At 47.0% G+C, this 15,224-nt stretch overlaps 1 protein-coding gene across 3 annotated transcripts in view; it reads right to left on the reverse strand.

Annotated features, from left to right (window-relative positions):
- The window catches only part of ECPAS (Ecm29 proteasome adaptor and scaffold), a 110,774-nt gene that overhangs the window by 15,321 nt on the left and 80,229 nt on the right, over positions 1 to 15,224 (reverse strand). For all 3 annotated transcript variants that reach the window (XM_029053692.2, XM_039910666.1, XM_029053694.2), the window contains 11 exons: positions 14,560 to 14,661; positions 13,440 to 13,560; positions 11,481 to 11,626; positions 9,344 to 9,398; positions 8,698 to 8,812; positions 7,659 to 7,727; positions 6,755 to 6,872; positions 5,536 to 5,703; positions 4,555 to 4,634; positions 2,042 to 2,147; positions 1,393 to 1,440 (listed from right to left, as the gene is read on the reverse strand). In XM_029053692.2, the coding sequence (XP_028909525.1) occupies positions 1,393 to 1,440; positions 2,042 to 2,147; positions 4,555 to 4,634; positions 5,536 to 5,703; positions 6,755 to 6,872; positions 7,659 to 7,727; positions 8,698 to 8,812; positions 9,344 to 9,398; positions 11,481 to 11,626; positions 13,440 to 13,560; positions 14,560 to 14,661 (1,128 nt within the window). The remainder of the gene's footprint in view (positions 1 to 1,392; positions 1,441 to 2,041; positions 2,148 to 4,554; positions 4,635 to 5,535; positions 5,704 to 6,754; positions 6,873 to 7,658; positions 7,728 to 8,697; positions 8,813 to 9,343; positions 9,399 to 11,480; positions 11,627 to 13,439; positions 13,561 to 14,559; positions 14,662 to 15,224) is intronic.

Here is a 15,224-nt window from a genome sequence, read left to right on the forward strand (position 1 = left end):
GACGCAGCAATCTGATTTTGCTTTTTCTGTCATCGCCATATTTTAGGTGCTCCTATTAAGCCCACTTTGACACTGCAGAGAAATAGCTGCTCGAGACTTGAGCCATTCTGGTATGGCTCGAGGTGACGGTAGAACTTCCGATTGCCTGACTCTCCATTCCCGGGTTGATTTTAAACGTCGACTGTTCGGGAAGGCTAAGTTTTACAAAGCTATCCGTACTCAGACCGTGACAGATTCGCCAGCCCCTAATACAACTGAACCAACGCTGAGTGGAAAACAGATGCGATACAAAGACGATTTTGGGGGGGGGGGGGGGGGCATTTTCAGTTGAAGCCAGGACGTTAATCTCCTGTTTCAAGACTAGGCTGAATCTGCACTGGCATCGTTTCAAAAAGACATTTAAAGATGTACCTGAAAGCAGCCTGATAAAGGGAGACTCGATCCACCCTAATTCTCCTAGAACAGGAGGGCAGCATTCTCGCAAGACCCCAGGTTAGGGAGCACTTACCCATTTCCACGTCGCAGGCACAAACCCTTCCCTCCAGCACTACAGCACTCCTTATCGAAGCAGGTTTGTGTTGCCGAACAACTGTCCCCCAATTCCCTAACAACCTTCTGGCCAAGATGCATAGGTGAAAACACGCCTTCTGGCGGAACTGAGCGTCTCTGACCAGAACGGGTTTATTCACCCTATCGCTTCCCTTTTCCCTCAAAACAGGCCGCTTCCGGAAAAGCCGCCTTCGTCCCCGCGGTACGGTAGGCTCGCTAACTCATCTAAAAAGAATCAGGGTTTAAGTAAAAAGCGAGGAACCTTTCTGCCCACTCGGTTTAAATATTTAGGGACCCCTCAAAAGAGATCCAACGCTGCAGTGGGCTCGACTTTTTTTTTTTTTAACGTGAAACTCAGCAACTGTATGAGCGCTGGAATGGTATCGATGAGTGCTTTCTATGCGCAGAGCACTGTTCAAAGCGCATGGCAGAGTAGAGTGCCAGAGATTTTATAGCTCCAGATGATGACGACGGAGCGCTCGCTACGGGCCCGGCACCAGGAACTAGGCACTGGAACAGATACAAGGTTATCGGGTTGGACGCGGGCCCCGTCCCACATGGGGCTCAGTCTAAATGGGAGGGGGGACAGGTAGTGAATGCCTCTTTTGAAGATGGGGAAACTGAGGCACAGAGAAGCTAGGCGACTTGCCCAAGGTCACACAGCAGAAAAGTGGCAGAGCCTGAATCAGAAGCCAGGTCCTCTGACTCTCAGGCCTGGGTTCTTTCTCTGAGCCACGAGGGCCACTTCGAAAGCATAAGCCTTGCAACCCTGAACTAATCACACCCTCACGGTGCGTGTCCCTAAACCCTTCCCCGATAAACACATCAGACACGCGATTTCACCTTGCTTAAAGTTTTCAGTGCTAATTCTGCCGCTTTTCGTACAGATTCCTAAAAGAGAAAAGATGAATAATTTTTATGAGTTTGCATTTTCCCCAGATTAGATTTTTCATATTTTCCAACTCTACTCTTCCTTATAAAACACAAGCGGAGCTTACTCTGGGGTAGAAGTAAGAGGGCTAAGCATTTCTTTCATCCACTGTTCGCTTAGCGCCTTGACTCCGGCTACGGCGCTCTTTGTCAGGGACGGCCTGACGACAGTTGTTATAAATGCGCCAAAGAGATCGACATTTGCGCAGACGTAGAGGCCCGCAAATACGTTCTTACAGCTAATACCTAGCTCTCACACACCTGCCTGGGTGGTGCTTGATTTAACTGAAGAACAGATGACAGAAGGGCCTCTTTGGGACTTCTTAAAACATAACTAGATCTGTCCTACGTTGAGATTAGTCTTTGCACAGAGTCGATCGACAGGACTGAACCAATTAGTCCACGAATCAAATCAGTGGTATCTATTGAGCGCTTACTGTGTGCAGAGCACGGTACTGAGTGCTTGGGAGGATACGGCAGAGCTTACAGGCTAGAGGGGGAGACGGACATTAATAGAAATTACAGACACGTCCTCGAGCCGTCTTAAAATAAATTGTAGTACCTTAATATCATCTTGCACTCTGAAGAGGGTTTCCCATATTTCCGGAAGTTTGTCGATAATGTCATCTATCGGTCTTCCCCTCAGTAAATCATTCAAAGCTAAACAGCTACAAAGAAATATTTCGGATTCAGAACCAACCGAACAGCTCAGCAGTACTTGACTTTTCTCAAAGGAAAGCAATCCATTACGAAGCCCCCACGCATAGGCACGGAGATCCACACGGACTCTTGCCAAAATGCAGCCATTGCCTAAGAATCAATCGATCGCATTTATTGAGCGCTGTGGGCAGGGCACTCTACTGAGCAGTTGGGACAGTACAATAACATAAGAGACCTAGTCCCCGTACACAACGAGCTTAGAGTCTAGATGGGGAGACAGACATTATTTTTAAATAAATTACGGATACGTGCATAAAGCGCTGTGGGGCCGCGGTTGGCGAATAAAGGGAGAGAGTCAGGGTGACGCAGAAAGGAGGAGGAAAAGAGGAAATGAGGGCTTAGTCGGGGAAGGCCTCTTGGAGGAGACGTGCCTTCGATAAGGCTTTGAAGGTGGGGAAGACCAATGCCTATCGGATATGAAAAGGGAGGGCGTTCCAGGCCAGGGGCAGAAAGCAGGAGTGGGCGAGAGGACGGTGGGGAGAAAAATGAGATCAGGGTAGAGCGAGTGGGCTGGCATTAGGGGAGTCAAGTGTGCGGGCTGGGTTGGAGTAAGAGAGCGGCGAGGTGAGGTAGGAGAGGGGCAAGGAGTTTCTGTTTGATGTGGAGGTGGATGGGCAACCCCCGGAGGTTCTCGAGGCAAGGACTGAACGTTTCTCTAGAAGAGCGACCCGGTCGGCCGAATGAAGTACGGACTGGAGTCGGGAGAGACAGGAGGCGGGGAGGTCAGCAAGGAGGAGGACGCAATAATCGGCAGTTTGGATGGAGAGGAAAGGGCATCTTTTGCGAAGGTTGAACCAATAGGATTTAGTCTTAATCCGTGGGTCAAATGAGAGAGAGGAGTCAAGGAAAACACCACGGTTACAGGCTTCTGAGGCGGGAAGGATGGTGGTGGCGTCTTCTGAGATGGGAAAGTCAGGGGGATGACTGGGTTTGGGTGGGAAGATAATGACTGGGTTTGGGTGGAAAGATAAGGAATCTGTTCCTGGATGTGTTACGAGTGAGGTGACAGCAAGACATCCACGTAGAAATGTCTTCAAGGCAGGGGGAAATGCAAGACTGCAGAGAGGGAGAAAGGTCAGGGCTGGAGATGTAGAGCGGGGAATCATCCACGTAGAGGGGGTAGTTGAAGCCACGGAAGCGAAAGAGTTCTCCAAGGGAGGGGGTGTAGATGGAGAATAGAAGGGGATCCAGCCCTGAACCCCGAGGGACACCAGCGGTTTGGGGGTGGGAGGCGGAGGAAGAGCCCACGGAAGAGACTGAGAATGAGCGGCTGGGGAGATGGGAGGAGAACCAGGAGAGGACAGTGTCAGTGAAGCCCAGGTTGGATAATGAATGTTTCCAGGAGAAGGGAGTGGTCGATCATGGGTGACCTTGGAGAGGGTGGTTTCTGAAGAGTGAAAGGGACAGAAGTCAGATTGGAGGGGGTCCAGGAGAAAACTGGAAGAGAGGAACTTGAGACAGCGGGTGCGGACAACTCGCCCAAGGAGTTTGGAAAGAAATGATAGGAGGGAGATGGGGTGATAACTGGAAGGAGCCGTGGGGTCAAGGGAGGATTTTTTTTTTTTTAGGATAGGGGAGACATGAGCACGTTTGAAAGCGGTGGGGAAGAAGCCACTGGGGAGCCAACAGATGAAGATGACAGGGAGGGAAGAAAGGAGAGGACGGATGTTTTGATAAGATGCCAAGGGATGGGGTTGGATGCGCACGGGGAGGGGGCGGATTTTGAGAAAGAGAGATCTTTTGAGATACCGCTGGGAAGGGTGGGAGAGTTGAAGAAGGGGCAGGAGGAGGGAGGGACAGGAGAAGAGCAGGAGCGATTTTAGGGAGATCACGCCTGATTATTGAAAAAAAGTGACACTGAGTAGGCCGTCGGGTCACTAGGGGCACGGAATGGGGGAGGGAAGAGGACAGGGGTTTGAGGTGGGAATTAAATGTCTGGAACAACTGGCGAGAGCAATGGGCGTGGGTATCCATAAGGATGCAGAAATAATTCTGCCGGGTAGAGTTAAAGCACGAGTTAAAACAAATGGCAACGGTTCTAAAATTTTTAGATTTTACCCCAGTGGGCTTACTACAGTGCTCTGTACAAAATACTCTAACAGACACAACACGGAGTAACCTGCATTTCCAAAGTAAAGCAAGAGCACATCTTGCCTCTTCGAACTTTCACCAGACATAGTCACGCTTACTCAACTATACACGTTTAGCCACACTTAAACTCAGTGTTGCACCTGGAGAGTTCTCAAGACTGTTGCTTTTTGTTCCCCCCGCGGGAGATAATTTCATTTGCTTTTACAGTGGGATTTTTCAAAAAACGGTCAGCTGTTTCTACAGATCTTATTCCAAAATTTCTACCTTGACTCCCGAATCCTCCACATGTTGCTAGTCAGGTTATTAAGTAGGTCTTGAAGAATCTCTTTCAGATATTTGTCCACCTAGTGGCAGAAGAAATTGCATAATTAAAAGAAAGGAAATATGGAATATCACTATTTTTCATCTATCCACCGAGGGTGTTGGTTTTTAAAGGCTTCAAGCACTAGTGCCTACTACTTTTGAGAAAAAAAATAAACCACAACCCTGAAATTCATGACAGCAAGCCACTCATCAAAATCATTTTTTTTTCTGTTTACTAATCATGTTAGCTAAGATTTATATAAGCCCACAAAGTCTACGAGCGCTTCTATTTAGAATACCAGAAATAAGTCGCAGTAAAGCCAAGCTGACGTTTGTCCTGCCACGTTTTTCCACCTTATTTTCCCGCTTTCAGGTAGGTGAATGGGGATGTGCACATTTAACTACACGCTGCCAATGATTAGCTGCTGCTGGGCCAATAATCTAAGATGATCTATTCACACATCCCTCCTGCCTTAGAAGATAAATTCTGTCCATCACAGAATGCAGATTACTGCCTTTAGGCATTATCCCCTAGAGCCCCATACCGAAGTCACACTTTCATTTTCAATATCTCAAACAACGATCTTATACCCCCAAGGGACGAAGACGGGACAAGTCGATCGATCGATATTCACGGCACTTACTGTGCGCTAAGCGCTTGGAAGAGTAGAGAAATAGTTCCTCATAGCGCCTCAGTAACGATAAGCCTGAATTCACTGTATCGTTTCATAGCTGAAACATCCTCAACACCCTCTGAACCCGGAGCAACACACCCATCTTAAGCATGAGGAAGATGAAGGCCACGGTCAAGGTCACACAGTCGGAAAGTGGCAGGAGAGGATCAATTAGAGCTCCCAGGGTGAAGTTCTGGCCCATGACTGGGGCCACTGAACCAGGCTATCTCTGGCTCTCCTTAAACTTTCAGTTTCCACAAATACTTACCGCAGATTTATCAGTGACCAGCGCATTCCAAATGCTGGTCATTGCTTGCCGGATGCTGAGATTGGGATCAAATTGATAGCGGTAAAGGCGAGGAATCAACTGAGGCAGAAACGGGGCCAGCTGTTCTCCGGCTTTGGTAGCAATCACATTAAAACCAAAAGCTGCCCCCTAGAGAAAGGTTAAAAAAAAAAAAAAGTTTAATAATGGTATTTAAGCGCTTACTACGTGCCAGGCACCGTAATGATAATTCTCATGAGAATGACATAACTATAAACATATCTTTATAAATATTTACCAATCGGAATTGGGAAAACACCTGACAACATCACTCACACACAATCTCACGAAAGCCAGAATCGTTGTTGAGCAATGGTTTCTTCCGAACAGAGCAATCATCGATCTCCAGCAAGAAACGTGCTAAACCTCATTCGCTAAAGTAATGGACCTGATTCTATTAGCAGGAGAAGGAACTAGATAGCTTTGAAAGAGCACTCATACCACAAGTGCGAAAGAGTTAATGCTCATTAAAGACTTCAAAACGGAGCACTCCGCTCCTTCATTCCCATCTAAAGCCTAATAGTACGTTATACACGTCCAAAGCGTGTGAATAGCCCCGTGTGTACAAACCCGTATACAGCATTTAGGATAGCGCCATGTTCACAGGTGTTCGGAAAAAGCAATGCTAGTTATTATTAATCATCACCATCGTCGTAATATTCGTGCTATTTGTTAAGCGCTTACTAAGGGCTAGGCATCGCACTAAGCGCTGGGGTAGGTACGAGATGACCGGGTTGGACACAGTCCCACATGGGGCTCACAGTCTCAATCCCCATTTTACAGACGAGGTAACCGAGGCACAGCAGTTAAGTGACTTGCCCACGGTCCCACAGCAGACAAGTGGCAGAGCCAGAATCCTTCTGCTTCCCAGGCCCATATTCTATCCCCTAGGTCACGTTGGTGGTGATGGTTTGCAGGGGCACGTCCTTCTTTGACAGAAAACCCCAAAGCAAGCTCTATCTGTGATGACTGTCGATTGCATGACTGCCCGTCTGCAAAGGCGGCTGCGCCTCTTCGACCATGTACCGCCCCGTTCTGCGGCCGCAAGAGAAGGGCAGCCAACCAACCCAGGATTAGAGCCCACGGGGCCAGAAGTCACCCAACAAGCTGGAGACGGGGATTCGGGCGCTGTATTGCTGGTATTAGACAGCATCAGAATTACCTTCCGAGAATTCCACATGGCATGATGGTTGGCCAGGTTCATGAATTTGTAGACCAAGTCTGGCTGACTGAGATCACTTGCCAGGGAACACAGCTCCTTGTAAGTTGAGAGTCCTTGGCTTGGAAACACAACGAGAAAAGAATCACTCCGCTGAATACGGTAAGGGTCTTCGGCAATTTGAGACCCAAGGGACGGGCCTTGTTTTGAAGGAGATCTTCATTCAGGGGACCTTTTTCCAGTGGGCCGATCTGCCCGGTTGGTTGCCAGGAAAAACAGGACGCTTCCTTTTATGTAAGTTAATTATAAACAGGTCCTCTGTCTTTGCCGAAAGGTCATTTACACAATAACTCGGTAAACGTTAAATCTTTCTAACAAAAGAATGCTATTAGTATTCAAATAGTCTATTTTCAGCAGCAGGTTTGCCGGCTGTACTTCGGGAGAACCGTTTTTACTGGATTTTACAGAAAACATTCGAAGAAAACAACGGCAAGGGCCTGACCGGGAAGAAAAGGGAGTTTCTGAGGTGGGAGGTTCTCCGAGCAGGCACGGGGAGATTGAGGGAGGAGAGGGAGGAGGACCAAGGAGAGATCCAGCTCCCTCGCCGCGTCGGGCAAGAAATAGAGAAAACCTGGAGGCAAGGGAGGAGCGGGGGAGAGAAGAGAGGGAAGGAGGCTTCCCCTCTTCATCTTGCTCGCTTCCTAGCTCTTCACAGCAAGATTTCTCCCGCTAAATGTTCCTTAACTGACTCCCCTTGGCCATTCTAAGGCTATACTTCCACTTGCCAGAAATTCCTGACAACAGCCCGAATGTTTCCGAAAACCAAGCTAACAATCTTGCCTTATTAATAAATGCTACCGGTCACAGATGAGTGTTTTCTTAAAAACTACATTCTAAGTACACTTACCCATCTGGTGTTTTGCCAAGGGATACTCCCTGAAAGACCACAGTCTCTCCAGAAACTTCATGCTTGGCTCTAGAATGGAAAATGACACTATCGTTAGACGTTCTCCTCGTTGTAGTTCAATTAACCGATACAGGGACACAGTCGACAAGCTGGTAAAGCCTAATTCGGTCGTTACCGGGGCACTCCAGGATGGGCAAAATACAAGTTGGTTCATCCTGCGATAGGCTCTACTTTTACAGACCGCTCGATAATGAGGAACCCGCTATGAGACTGGCTTCAGCGGAACGAATGATCAGAAAGAATTTCCTTTTCCACGTGCTTGGCTTCAGACTGGATAGGCAAACTTCTATTCCCCTAGATGCTGAAATGCAGTTTTCCTTAGTACAGTGCTCTGCACACAGTATGCGCTGAACAATGGTACAGTGCCTGGCAGAGGGTAGGCGCTTAACGAATACGATAATTACTATTTCCTCCACCACCCTTCTAAATATCACCACTCTCTCTCATTTACTCTCTCCCACTTGGCTGGCCCACGGTAATTACAGCTTTTGCCTAACGGAAAGCTTCCCTCGACAAGTAGATATTCAGTACTTTTGCTGGTTGAAATTTCTCTTGTGAATAACATTCACTCGGTACGGCAAATTGGTAACAACTGAACTGTCATGTAGTTTCCAATTCGACAATTACTAAATATATGGGCCAAGGGACAGACGGCTGTATTTCCCTGTTGTGAGGGATTCCTTGCCTGTTCTCTGTAGGTAGGTGGATGCGTGAGTTTGCAAACACACCCCCTGAGTCATTCATTCATTCATTGGTATTTATCGAGCCCTTACTATATGCAGAGCACTGTACTAAGCGCTTGGAATGGACAATTCGGCAACAGATAGAGACGATCCCTGCCCAGTGACGGGCTCACAGTCTAATCGGGGGAGACAGACGGCAGAGCAAAACAGAAGGAAAGAAAAACAAGGCAACATAATCACAAATAGAATCAAGGGGATGTCCACCTCATTAACAAAATGAATAGGAGTCGACATACCTTTTTCCAGTCATAAGTGTTTCCACGAGGGTGGACACCAGTTCCTGTTGATCTTGTTCATTACCTAGTTCGTATACCAATCCAAGGCCTTTTGAGGCAACATCTTGACTAAGTTCTACAATAGACAGAAAAGAAAAAAATATATATTTATATAGAGAGACATATAGACTAATGCAGTGATTACTTTAGCTAGGTTTAGAGCCTTTTAGACGAGATTCCACGAATGATTCAATGTCATAAAACAGCAAAAGCGTTTCAGATCCAACCCAGTCAATTCTACCTAATTCTTCAATGCTCAAGAACCCAAATATTGCTCAAAATTTCCGGTCCCCTTTATTGACAGTTAACCACTGGGAAAAAAAAAAAAATCTTATCTAAATAAAAGCAGGAAAATCTGATGTACTGTTTTCCTTGCTCCCTTTACTCCGTAAATTTTCAGTCTTATCGACGGCAATTTTGCCAACTGCCAGTACTTTCAAGGAACCGAACCGGCGGTTGGCAGGGAAATCTATTAAAAATACTCCTGCAAGTCAAACACATTTTCCCCCACCCCTCCGTTAACAACTAGACTTGAGTTCACAAGAAACTTCAAGGGCTGTGAAGGCATTTCAATAAAATTTAATTACCAAAAGCTCTTACTACTCACCATCGTTATCGGACAGAATAGAAACAAATGCTCCTTGAATCTCCTTAAGATGAGACTGAAAGGAGAAGGGAAAAAACAGGCATGATTTAGTGGAAATGATCCCCGTTCCCCATACATCAGAGGAACCGCCCTGGCTTCCCAAGAGCCTCCTGTTTTCATTCTCCTCATTACGGACCGCAGCTCCACCTAGACATCCTCGATGTACCTTCCACCGGGGAAAGGTGCTTTAACTTGGACTTTCACGGTGGAAAAGTCGTCGCGTGATCTGTGGCTACGTGCTGCCAATCTCACACTCAGGCTCCAATTAATTTTTGCAAGAAGCTATGTCCTGTCCCAGAACACAGCCCCAAAATCCTATTAACAGCACTTCTACCTGACTGATAGCTGCCATTTTTTTAAATATCTGAAGCCACTTTCTTTGCCCTTCTCGGGAATCTCACATTTGGGCCCAATGATCGTGGTTTAGTTAAGACATCTTTGGGCCCGTGGACCACCCCCTGCCGTGTGTGGGTGTGCGTCTCTCATCACCATGGCATGAGAGGGACAACAATGCCTGAAGTTGAAGCCTCTGTGGATGGGGGAAGAGGGAACACCAACGATAATATCAGATACCTTAACACATCGTGAGTTTAGGTGGCCCTTAAAGTTAACAGCCCACTAAAGAAAAATGGGGATAAGGACACATCCAACCTTATTGCTGGCTTCCTGAATTAAATCAATTCCACGGAAGCAGTTTGAAAAATGCCATCCTTCTGATCTATGTAAAATGCAATAAAAGAGTAACATTCTAAATGCAGAAACAAGTGATTGGTTTCTTTCCTAGGAGGCAATGGGGTTTGGAAGAGATACTGTGAGGAAAGATCAGTATCGTTTCCTTTCAAATTCAGAAGGCACCGCTAAGGAAGTACACTTATGGGTGATTCAGAAGCTCCAGAGGGGACCCACAATCACAACGCCACCACTCACACACAAAGGCTGTCCTCTGCAGCGCCGTAGAGTTCGCAGAGCTTTTTGCTGCTCTGACTTTTGTGTCTCCGGTACGGGACACTGCAAAGCTTCGTCTCAAAAAAATAAAATAAAAAGCCACTCCTTTATGGAATGCGGCTTCCTGTTGGCTTATCTGCTACAATCTCCTCCCGGTTTTTTCGTGAGATGCCACACTATCTGAGGCTTTGTTTTATTGCAACTTTAAAATATTTTCCCTGGCCACTTCTTTTCTGTTGTCCGATTTCAGCTCGTCCTTCAGCGGCTACTGGGGTATGCTACTTTCACTCATTCTCCTCAGCTGTTCCATCCAGTTTGAGGTGGTTATAATTTCAATGCTAGGAGGCTAACTCGACTCCAAGACTCTGAGTTTGTGATCTCGTCCTGCCCACGGAGGAGAAGTGGGATCTACCGGAGAGGCGGCGTGGCCTAGCGGAGAGAAAGATCACTTAAGGACGCAAGGTGAAAGGCCGGGTCCGCCAAGGAGAACGTGAGGCGAAGAGCCGGGAGTGCAAACGGGATGTGAGGCGCAAGGCCAGGAGTGAGATAAAAAGCCGGGCTCACAAAATGGGCGAGAGGACAGCTGCTGTGGAGAAGGCACAGGTGATGGGAAAAAAGGCGAGCTGCCAAGTCGGCAGGCACGGAAGTCGGGGGGCATCACCAGCCTCTAGCTGAAAGTAAAAAGAGACCAGGCGACGGGGGTCCCACAGAGAGGACGCCACACAACCACCCTCCGGGCTACCGCCCTCTCCACTCCCTGAATCGACGGAAAGAAAAAGAAACGGAAAGGGAATCGCGCAGAAAATCCAATTACCCAGTTAAAACTCTATGACTTTTGCAGGGCAACACCCACGGCTTCCTCCTAATATGTAGCAGGCATTGAATCGTGACCATTCCACGATCACCTTTTTTGGGGGGGGAGGGGGGTGAGGCTGTGAAAATGAGGTTCAATGTCAGCCCCAGATTAACTGCAATGTTGTCCTGTCACGGCAGTAATGACGCACTCACACTTACAGGTAAGAGGCCAAAGGGGTGGACGAACAGATACGCAAAGGAATAAAGGGACACACGACGGCGTCGGGGCTGGAGGTCAGGGCCGAAACCAAATAAAATGCTCCCCTTTATAGCTAACGATAATAGCAAGTGTTTTTACCTTGATCTCTTTATGGGAACTCAGCTTCTTCACCAGAGAAAGGAGCCAGATGCAAGCAGCCTGTCTCACATGCGGGTTGGGGCTGATGATGTACTTATTTAAAATGATGTCCAAAACCCACGGTACCACATCATTTACTTTCGATTCTATTGATTTAAAACAGAGCACGCACACAGGCGCGCAGAAAATGTCAGTGACGACAGTATTTTTAATTCCTGATCAATCCCCTGGAAAAACGAAGCTTTAAATAGCGTTTACTAGCATCGAGCCCTCTTAATTTCGAGGCAATTAGTGTCTCTGAGCTGGTATGTGAATTAATAGATTCTTTAAAGACATCGGAGTAATTAATACCCTGGATTTGTACAGCAGGTTGTTTCTCTAAAGCACTTGACGCTACTCATTTCATTTTGCTCTCAACTTCCCTGCGAGGTAGGGAAGAATAGGTGCTATTATACCCCATCGTGCAGATGAAGACACTTGAAGGGCAGAGAGGTTAAATCACTTATCTGAGGCCACAGCAGGCAAGTGACACGCCAATACCCTGCTCTTTCCACCGGAACACGCAACCTCCCTATTTAGTTTCCCAGAACAGGGGAAGCAGCGTGGCCTAATGGAAAAGAGCACGGGTCCCGAAGTCAGAGGACCTGGTTCTAATCCCGCCTCTGCCATCATCCGGCTGCTGTTCGGCCTTGGGTGAGCCGCTTAACTCCTCCGTGCCTCAGTTTCCTCAACCGCAAAATGGGGATTCGATACCCATTCTCCCTCCTACGTAGACGGGGGCTCTGTCTGACCTGATAAGCTTGTATTTGCCCCAGTGCTTAGAAGAGGGCTTGACACGTGGTAAGTGCTTAAGTGCCCCCCAAATTTTAATTTTTCTGAAGTTTAAAAATTGAAAAAAATAAACGAAAATGACTAAAACGGGCCACGAGTCTCCTTTAAGGATTCACATCTCTTAAACTCCCGAATGTAACTGCCTCCAAAGAACCCCAGGTGGAAAATTTTGCAGAGCCACTGTAGCAGGCCCTAGAAAGTTCCTAATTTCTCCCTTCTCTGAGTGTGGTAAACGGTCATTTAAACAAACATTTCGATCGCTTCGTATATAAGAACGCATTAAAGAAAAGGAGTGGCACGAATACAAGGTTGATACCGAGGGTGGATCAAACTGGAACTGTCTGGTACAATTGTATTGATTAATATCACTGAATGTGACACCTCCATTTCGGTGACATATTCACGGCAGACCCATTGCTATGGAAACTACATCTTTAAATTTCAAGCTCTCGTTTTTCAATTTTCCCTCGCCACAGGAGATTATTATCGCAAGATCGATTTTTTCTTCCCTTGCCCTTCCTCTGGCTTCAAAGAAAACTCAAAAGTCGCCGGTCCGACGTGGATAAATTTTATATTTCACATTGGCATCGAGCCTAGGCAACAGAAATTGAAGGCCAGGGTAGGCATCCTCACCTGACAGTCAAAGCCACAGTGTGCTCCCTTAAATGAAGCCACACAGCAACTCTTTCAAAGGGAAGACGATGGCAGACCCTAGCTCACTGCATCATTAAAAGACAGACACTGTTACACGTCACGACATCTCAACACTTTCTGGGTACTTGGCTTTGGGGATTTCTAAACTTGCATCGAGATTTCTGAAACAGGCTAAAATCCCTCAACCGGAGCAAGGGATGATCACGGCGGGTTTGAAAATTACGCTCCGCTTTTCTTTCTCTCTCCCCTCTCTTTACCACCAGGCCAAATTTGCCATTTGCCTATAGGCATGGAGGAGATTTTCTCTTTGGTGAGTCTCAAAGCTTATCGCCAAGCAAGAGACACTAGAGACTACTCAATAGGTGGACTGTCTCTTTCAGAAGGAAAGCAAAAAGCCAACAGAACGCCTGTCGGGAGCTTGGGCATTTCTGCCAGAGAAGTATACTTCGAACTCTCGGGCTTCTCTCCGCTCACCGGTAGGAGTATACTCTTCTTCAGTCACCAGCCAGGCATCTCGGGCTGCCACTGAACTGGTTCCTATCGCGGCATTCGTTAGGGCTTCGCCAACCGTGAACTGGAGTTCTAATTGCTTTGCCTAAAGAAAACGTCAGAGAAAAAGACAGACAGAGAGAGAGAGAGAGAGAGAGAGAGAGAAAGTGATGGATGAAACAGGGTTCTTCTCCCCCTCCGTCAATATTCAACAGAGTAGGGAAGAAAGACACTTTGTACACCGAGAGTGCTCAATAAATACGACTGAATGAACGACTGCTGTACTTTTCCCAGCCTGTTCTTTGACCCCGCTCATCAGATTTTCTTCTCCTCCTGAGTAATTACACTTAATTCGGTTTGGTTTTTTAATTCTTTCTAATGGCACCTGTTAAGTTCCTTCTACGTGCCAGGGAGCCCTGTACTAAGCGCTGGGGTAAGACACGTGCTGATCAGGGTGGACACGGTCCATGTGCCAAATGAAATCCCCATTTTACAGATGAGGAAACTAAGGGACAGAAGTCCGGTGACTTGCCCGAGGTCACACAGGAGACAAGTGGCAGAGCTGGGATTAGAACCCAGGCCTGTTTACACCATCTGTGCTCCCTTTTCATTCCTCTATCTGCTCCTGGAATAGAGGACAGGTTGAGAGATGAGGGAAAGGAAAATTAGGAGGAGGAGGATATGAAGAAGACTTTACTCCGGGTACTTCAGGGCCAAATCTCTACTTATTACTTAAGCCAAAAAGCTGACTATCCCCCAATTCTCTCCAAAGTAATGACTTCAACTGGGGCCACATTATACGGAAGAGAAATAAATGATGCCGCTTTTAGTAGCCAGCATTCAGGAAGTTGAAAATTCTCAAGAAAACTGATAGTTCCAATAACGCGGAGCCACAGGGATTAGGTTTAAATTTATTTTCAAGTATATTAAAAAAACAAAAAAGGAGAAGGAACTATCTTCTTCTGCTAAGGGCCTCTCTTAAACTTCTCTCTTTCTCTGCTAAGGGCTTCTCTTAAACTTCTCTCTCTCTCTCTCTCACATGCAACATTTAAATTTCATTTCCAACATTTGGATAGTAACCGGGTAAGCGATATCAACATCTTACCTCCACTGAATCCATCAGTCCTTGTAAAAGGAGCTTCTGATGGGGAAAATCTCCATCTCCAACTGGAAAGTAACCCAGGGTCTGAATGGCTCGTTCTTTCATCTAAAAGGAAGCAATTGAATTTACATAAACGGAGCACTTGGTTTCCTTCTAGACTAGGGTTTCCCAAAGTAAGGGCCAAGATTAGAACAGGATCAGACATGGCTGACGGTTCTGAATGGGGAAAAACCATTCCCGCGAGCGTTTGCACGGGCGCGCGCGTGCGTGCACGTGCACGCACACACACACACACACACACACACCCACGAGCATCATGAAAATACGAGGGAATGACAGGTGGATCCTCACACAAAAATCTAAGGTAACTTCTGCCCTAGAAATTCACCTCACAAATGTCTAAAACATACCAAAAGTCTCGTTCCTTTGTTCACACACTCCCGTTAAAACATTAAGTCCAAATCAACACTGGGCAATTTTGTTCCCAGGCACCGCTGATTTGGCAACGGCCATTTTCTTTATCGACCCCAGGAGAGTGACAAGTTATATTTTCTCAGAAACTGAATGTCGCCCGATAACTCTTCCCCGTCAGAGTGCCGCGGACAGCTAAATCATCCCTTGCTTCCCTGTGATCTCTATTCTGACCTCAGGAAGAGGCGCCCGGGGCT

This window comes from Ornithorhynchus anatinus, chromosome X3, assembly GCF_004115215.2.
Source record: "Ornithorhynchus anatinus isolate Pmale09 chromosome X3, mOrnAna1.pri.v4, whole genome shotgun sequence".
NCBI lineage: Eukaryota > Metazoa > Chordata > Mammalia > Monotremata > Ornithorhynchidae > Ornithorhynchus > Ornithorhynchus anatinus.